At 40.1% G+C, this 7,268-nt stretch overlaps 1 protein-coding gene across 4 annotated transcripts in view; it reads left to right on the top strand.

Annotated features, from left to right (window-relative positions):
* Positions 1–3,271: 3,271 nt before the first annotated feature.
* Positions 3,272–7,268, top strand: part of zmat4a (zinc finger, matrin-type 4a) — a 115,641-nt gene continuing 111,644 nt past the window's right edge. For 2 of the 4 annotated variants that reach the window (XM_046386198.1, XM_046386199.1), the window contains exon 1: positions 3,487–3,597. Coding sequence is in view for 1 of the 4 variants with exons in the window: in XM_046386200.1 (XP_046242156.1) it covers positions 3,511–3,597 (87 nt within the window). In the remaining 3 variants the exon portion in view is untranslated. Of the gene's footprint in view, positions 3,598–7,268 lie in introns of all 4 variants that reach the window. The other 2 variants (XM_046386200.1, XM_046386201.1) reach the window with 2 other exon arrangements.

Below are 7,268 nucleotides of genomic sequence, written 5' to 3'. Positions count from 1 at the left end.
AGAAACAATGTTAAAGAGGATGGAATTAATATTCAGTTCTCAGCTACAACCACTCCTCCATAATGCATATCATGAATATATTCCACTGCTGAGTACTGAGTAATGAGATGCAAAGAAATCTACAAATGAACAAAAATAGATCACGGAGCTCTGACACATTTTCTCTTCTCACAGCTCCATTTGGTGGCCAACATGCAGCTGTGATCAAAGAGCATTTCTCCAGAGGGAGCCAGTTGCAAAGGCCGGCTCTGTTCAAAACTGGAAGGTCACAGGTGTGATTCCCACAGCAGCCGGTACGTCGGTTCGGTCAGGTACCCGGCTGAAAGCCTACCCACTCGCTAACTGCAAAACACTCTGGATAAATGCCGAAAAATGTAAATGGCGCACAGAAGGCACCAAGGATGTGACATGTTTCCTGTTGCAAACATAGCTTGTTGTGACAGTCTAACCATCTGGACCATGAGCACTGTGCTCAAGGGCAGATGAAAGACATTTTTTCCTTTCCTCCTCCACCAATCCAATTCCGTACTGATTTCTGACCTGATATTCTGACCTAGTTGAAAAAAATCATCAGTGGTGATATTTTGCAAATTGCATCGCCACCCTATTTGCACATAAATGTAGCCCTGTAGCTATGCTTCGCCTTTAAACCTCAACCCACATTGTGAAGCAGGCCTAAAAAGAGGCGGGGCTGGAGCCATCTCTATCAGTATCTTTTCAGTATCCATCATGCTGTTTGGAGTCATGCTGTTTATGTAGCATTACAACTGCACACATACCTGCACACCACATACAGTACATGAGCAGTCTAATATGGTCCTGTCCTGCAAGGAATATGATGCCTAAGGGCTCCATGATTAAAGAGTTATTCCCACCATACACATAAGCAGCTGACTTTTCCCGCTGATGAAGATTATAGCAACATTAATCTTACATTTACCTCAAAATATTGTTACTTTGGTCATTTGTCTATGTAAACGTCACAAGTTTGCTTCCCTCCATAGATCGCAAAAAATATTGCATGTTTTAATGCACATAATACCCAAACAAATACCTGAACAATATACTGCTGACTACAAAATATCTTGGAGAAAGTGAAAGCTCCCCTCCACTCAGAAATGTGTTTTTCTTATTGTTGCTTGACTTGGTATTTGAGTTTCACTGTGCAGAGTGATGAGGACCTGAGGAAAGTTTCTCTGTTCTCCACTGTGCTCAGACACTGTACACCTTTGGTGAGTATTAGTGAAAATTAGGGTTTAATGATCACCTCATCAAGGGTAGGGTACCTTCATTGTCATGGTTACAATAATAAACAAATGATGAATTTCAGGGAAAGATCAAGGTCGATGTTGACCTTCTCTATTTCTGTACTGTGTTGGCTCTTGTCTTTTGTATGAACTGTGTAGTTGTGCGCTAAACACTCGTACATGTACTCTAAACCAAAATATTAATTTCACACTTTGCCCCCATGTGATAAGCTATTCCCACTTGTCTAATTAGTTTCCCTGCAATGGAAATGACGTTTTTTTTTTCGTTAAGTCTTAATGGTCTCACTTTTAGCAACATTCACATTGCTGCAAAGGTTGACAGAGGAGTGGCAGAACATGCAGTGCAAGACCCCAATTTTTCTGCAGTAAGGTTAACACACCTATAATCCCTTCGAGGTGTCGAGCTAGCTGCTTGTTATACTTATAATTATATATAATTTTCCACCTCTGTTAAATAAAAAAGTGGCAACGTGTGGGTGTTAAAGATTATATAAAAATATATATAAAATCATCCACATGACTAATAATAACATAAAAGAAGCTATGTTTTGTGCGTGTGTGCATCCACGCAAGCGCTTGTGTTTGGGTGGTTACGCTAAAGCAGGGGTCGGCAACCCGCGGCTCTGGAGCCGCATGCGGCTCTTCAGCGCCTCCCTAGTGGCTCCCTGGAGCTTTTTCAAAAATGTATGAAAATGGAAAAAAATAGGGGGGGATATCTATTTTGTTTTAATATGGTTTCTGTAGGAGGACAAACATGACACAAACATTCTTAACGTTTTCCAATGCTGTAAAAATGTTTATAGTAAATATTAAATTTCAACATTTCTGTCAACGACGATGTGCGTCACAGCCTGCGACACACGTTTCAGCGCGGCGCGGTGCCACGCAGGTGGCTGTTGTAAACAAACCGGCGGGTGTGTCATGGGCCATGGATCCCAAAGGGGAAAAGCGAAAGATAGCTGATGAGAACAGAGGATTCAAGGAAGAATGGACCGAATCATTTGCTTTCATTGCCGATGCGGAAGGATTGCCTGCATGTTTGCTTTGTAATGAGAAGTTGTCAAATAACAAAAAGAGTGATTTGGAAAGACATTTCCAGGGAAGGCATGCTAAATTTGCAGCAGACCACCCAGTTGGGAGTGAGAGAGAAAAAGTGCGATTGCTTTACTTCTGGAGGAATTAGAGGAGCGCAAAGATAGATTTAAGAAGTGGATTGCATCTCCAAACTCCACTTCTGCTGCTAGTTTTGTTGCAACCCGGGAGATAATAACGCGTGGAAAACCGTTCACAGATGGTGAGTACATGAAGGATTCATTCATCAAATTAGTCATTTTGGTAAGCTAATATAGCTAATATACACTTACAGCCTGCGTTCCCTTCATATAAGGCTTTTAATTTTTTTGCGGCTCCAGACAGATTTGTTTTTTTTTTTTTTTTGTTCAATATGGCTCTTTGAACATTTTGGGTTGCCGACCCCTGCGCTAAAGTAACCGAAAATCATCCTTAGCAGTTTTATTTGAGACTGCAGCAGAAAACTCTTTGTGTGCTTGGGGCAACGTAGCTTATGTGGACTACATGTTCAATAAAAGAGCTAAAGCTAGTGAAAAGCTAATTATGAAACAAAAGGATACAGTGGCCCTACAGCCGCGCTACTGTGAAACGTAGTTAAACTAGTGACGCTGCTACCTGTAGCACCATTGCTAGCCAACACTGGTAAAGAGTTGGCCCAGCTGAACACAGTTTTCAAGTAACTTACCACAACAGGTCGAGAAATTAGCAAACAAAATGAAAGAGAAAGAAAGTAAAAAAATAATAAAAAAAAAAAAAAAAAAAAAATTATGTCAGGAAATCAAATGAACAAAAAATACAAATACTTCTACTACCACTACTACTACTACTCCTAGAGCTAATAACAGTAGCCTAATAATAAAAATAATAATAATAATAATAAGAGATTGAAGCTAACAATGGCATGTTGCTACTAAAATTGAAAAGCACATCTTTTCATCATCAGTCCACACTCCTGAATGGTCTGGATGATGCAAACATCATACTCGCTGCTGATGTGAGCTGCCACTTCCTGCCCTGCCTCGAGTGAACTGACGCGGCAGATGAGCGCCGCGCGGCCAATGGGAGCGCAGCAGGGCGGAGAGCAGCGGCAGATTGTACTACAGTGTAGTACTGCCGCCAACAGCAGACGCGTCTCCCGCTCATTCTGTCGCTATTCAGCATCCTCTGGTTCATGGATTATACAGTTTCCCTCCAAGTGCAACATCAGCTGGCGGTGTTCCCGACGCACTTCTATCAGGGCTACAGCGTGGAGTTACAGGTACAGGTACATTTATTCCACTTGTCATTCCCGTCTTCTTCTTTTTCTTCTCTTCTTCTGTTGTAGCCGTGAGAAGAGGCGTGCATGCGTGCAGAGGAGTGAGTGTGACTTTATGGAGATGCTTCTTTCCTGCGGGGGGGGGGAGGCATGGTTGTCGTGCTGCATGCTGATTTTTGTCCTCGCTGAGATTCTTGTTGCGTGCCGCCGGCAGACGGAGCGGAGCGGCGGCTGCTTGCGCGGTGTTTAAAAGTAAGCAGCCTGGTGGAGGTTGACCTCACATCTCATTAACTTCTCCTGCATGCTGCATAGAGGGGTCCGAACCTGGAACACCCCAGGGCGTCCCACAAGGGACCCCCTTCTTCAGTATGACTGAGACACGATGTGCAAGTCTAGTGTTAGAAAAACTCCTGCATCCCAAATCATGTCCACAGCTGAAGAGATTCCCTTAGAATCTGTGTCAGAGTTAGAAAATTCTGCAGTCTGTTTCTTCAGTCTTTCCACTGGGGACGGAAAACTGTAATGAATATCAAGCAAAGTGACAATGTCAGCAGCATCACCATCCTCCACATGCAATCCCGGACTCTGCGTGCGGGAGGACGGCTGGTCGATTCTCTCAAGGTGACATTTAAGGTGGATCAGAAGCAGAGATGTAAGAGAGGGAGCTAAACACACCTTCCTCACGCCTGTGGAAGGGTAAACAGTGCTAAACCCAATCACGCGAACTGACATAACGGGTCATGCCACAGAAGATTTAAAAAAACAGTAACTTTCCTTAATTGATTTCCCCTCTTTTTTGTGCTTGATGTTGCAGAACAGCAGTCAGAGTTTACCACCTTTATCACTGCATGTGTGGAATTGTGTAGCACACCAGAAAAGACAGGACAGAGTGCTGCTCTGCAGACAGGATTGTTTTTATAATTCTGTAATCTGTCAAACAATCCATTTATTCACAAAATAATGGCTGATTAATATTATTCAGTTCTAAATTATCCAGCATTTCTTTCTTTCTTTCTTTTTGCTGTCCAATTTGCCATTCAGGACTTTGGTGCCAATTCCCCTTCTGCACAGAACAGCAAACAAAAACGAAAATATGGAAAAAGTTTCACTCTTTGCTTTGATGTCTCTCAGGTGGCTTTTTTTTATTAGATTCAGCATTGAAAGTGTGGCCTTTTCATTTGTTTGCCATGTATTGCCTCAGTATGTTTGTTTTTTCCACCCAGTGGGACGGACACTTTGGTATTATAAATTGGGGCTGCAGGTAATGATTTTTTAATTTTAATTATGAATTAATCTGCTCTTATTTTCTTGATTCAACTAATTGTCTGGTCCCATGTCAGAAAAATTACAGAAAACGCATTCACATTTTCAGCATGACATCTTCACGTATCTTCTTTTAAAATACTCACATTTGAGGAGCTGGAATGAGTGAAATTTTAATATTTTTGATTGCAGAATACTTCCATATGTTAATTCATTGTTAATGATTAATTTCTTTTTGATAGCAGAGGATCAGATATCTTTTTAAAAAAAGGATCATTACATTAACTACAAACCTGACTCCAAAACATGTTTAATAATAGGCAGAAACAAGAAAAAGTCCTCTTTGTGAAGTGCCTTTCCTTGTGATAACTCAAAGGCTTGTACAGTAGGTGACGCTTTGTTCAAACAGCAGATATTTCATTTTGAAAAAGGAGCCTTCCTTTTTCTCCTGCAGCACCAGTTCAACACACACTTAAGAAGCAGATATGGATGAAGTGTTTTGTGGGCAGCCTCCAGCATGATGAGAAAAAGAATAATGCAGCATTTCACCAAGCAGGCGCTCCAAGCTCTGTCTCCATCTGCCTCAGTTAAACTTTACTCATTCCCCCGAGAAGCTGCATGATACAATCACCATCTCCTCCCGTAAACCACAAGATGGCTCTATCTTGGCACCACAAAAGCTTTCTTGAAATTTTTGCCATGACACAAAGCTACCTATGCCACTTCTGCTCTCTTAAGATGCTGTATGGAGGTTGTGCTCTAAACAGTGACAGGTTACAAACAGCCTGAGACAGTGAAGCTCATACCTTGACCCTTTATTTAATAAGCAAAATAATGATTTTCCAGCATTTAACTTCAAGTGGAGAAAAGACTTTCAAAATTCCCTTGTCTGCATTCTGTAATTTGCAATGGCTATAAATAAAAGGTTTTGAAGCTCAGTGCTTCAGTGCCATCAATAACTGTTTGCTTTTGTAAAGTTAAAATTGCACAGTTTTTTTTGTTGCTTTCCCTTGCCTTCTTGCTGCAGTACTTTGCAGTTCTATCTCCATTATTTCTTTCATAGAAGGTCAACTGAGTTGGGTCTTTTTATAAATAGCACGCCAAGAAACAATGAGCTGCAATAATCTGAGCTGAACGCATTTATTTTCTCAGATTGCAGAAGGTGTTTGAAGAAAAACAACTAAGCAAAATCAGTCATATCTCATAGAGAAGTATGTGCTTTATCAAAGGTGATGATTACCTCTGTTTTTTTTAGCAGGACAGCAGGATGGAAATAAACTTAAAAGAGTCCAGGCCTCAGATCAGCAAAACATCTCTTTTAAACATGCAAAGACTCCCTTGAGTTGTAGCTTCTCAAAGAGATATCCATGAAGGCAGCCCAGAAAGTGACACCCTGTCTTACAAATTGACTGACAGTGCTGATTATAAAACAGAAGCCCTGGGAAGATAACAACAGGATTATCCTAACGTATATATTATATATATCCTAACTTACATATTATATATAACAGTATATTCATAGGTGGCTCATCAATGGAGAACACGGGGCAAAAGCACCCCCTTTTTTCAATTAGGGGAAAGTATGATTTTGCAACCATTCTTTTTGTCTTTTTAAAATTAACTTTAATACAGTCCCTACAATCACAGGATTATATTTAAGCAGCATAAACAGCCTGTATAAATAAACATTTTATGATTTAATTTAATAATAATACTAGTAATAGTAATAATGAAAAAACACATTTTTGGACCCTCTTTGATTTATTTCAGTCGAAATCATCTATTTCCCCTGACTGTTAACTGTTACAAACATGTCATTTGAGATCATGGGCTGAAAACAGAACATAGGAAAAGACAGGACAGTATGGTTAATGAACCTGGTTAGTGACTCCAGTCAAGCTTTGAATTAAAGTGGTATTGTGCTGTGGCCAGAAAAGCAATTCAAGGATGGCTAACCTTTCCTGTTGACTGCCTGATGTCAGCTTGTTCATCAGACAAGTTGAGGCTGAAGAAGGAGTCAGTTGGAGAGTTGGCTCTTTGAAAGGTAACAAGCCTATCAATATTTGACCTTCCTTTCTGTTTCTCATTTTTTTCGTCTGTCAGTGATGTTGAAAGTTTTTTATTTTTACTACCAAAAAAAAAAAAAAACCCCAAAAAACCCTAATAGATAGATAGATAGCTATATGACTTTATTCATCCCAGAGGGGAAATTAGGTTGTCACAGCAGTCCGGTATATTTGAATACAATAAAACACCCAATAACATGAAATACTGAGTAGAAAAATAGAATAGAGAAATAGAATAAAATAAACCTAAAGGACACTTGTGTGAAAATAAATAATAGTAAAACAGTATCAGTATAAAATAGTGCATAATGGTAGCAGCAATGGTATATAATGACAGTAATAATA

This window comes from Scatophagus argus, chromosome 4 (genome assembly GCF_020382885.2).
Source record: "Scatophagus argus isolate fScaArg1 chromosome 4, fScaArg1.pri, whole genome shotgun sequence".
NCBI classification, from domain to species: Eukaryota; Metazoa; Chordata; class Actinopteri; family Scatophagidae; genus Scatophagus; species Scatophagus argus.
Note: the sequence above shows the minus strand (reverse complement) of the source record. Positions and strands in the feature narration are given on the sequence as shown.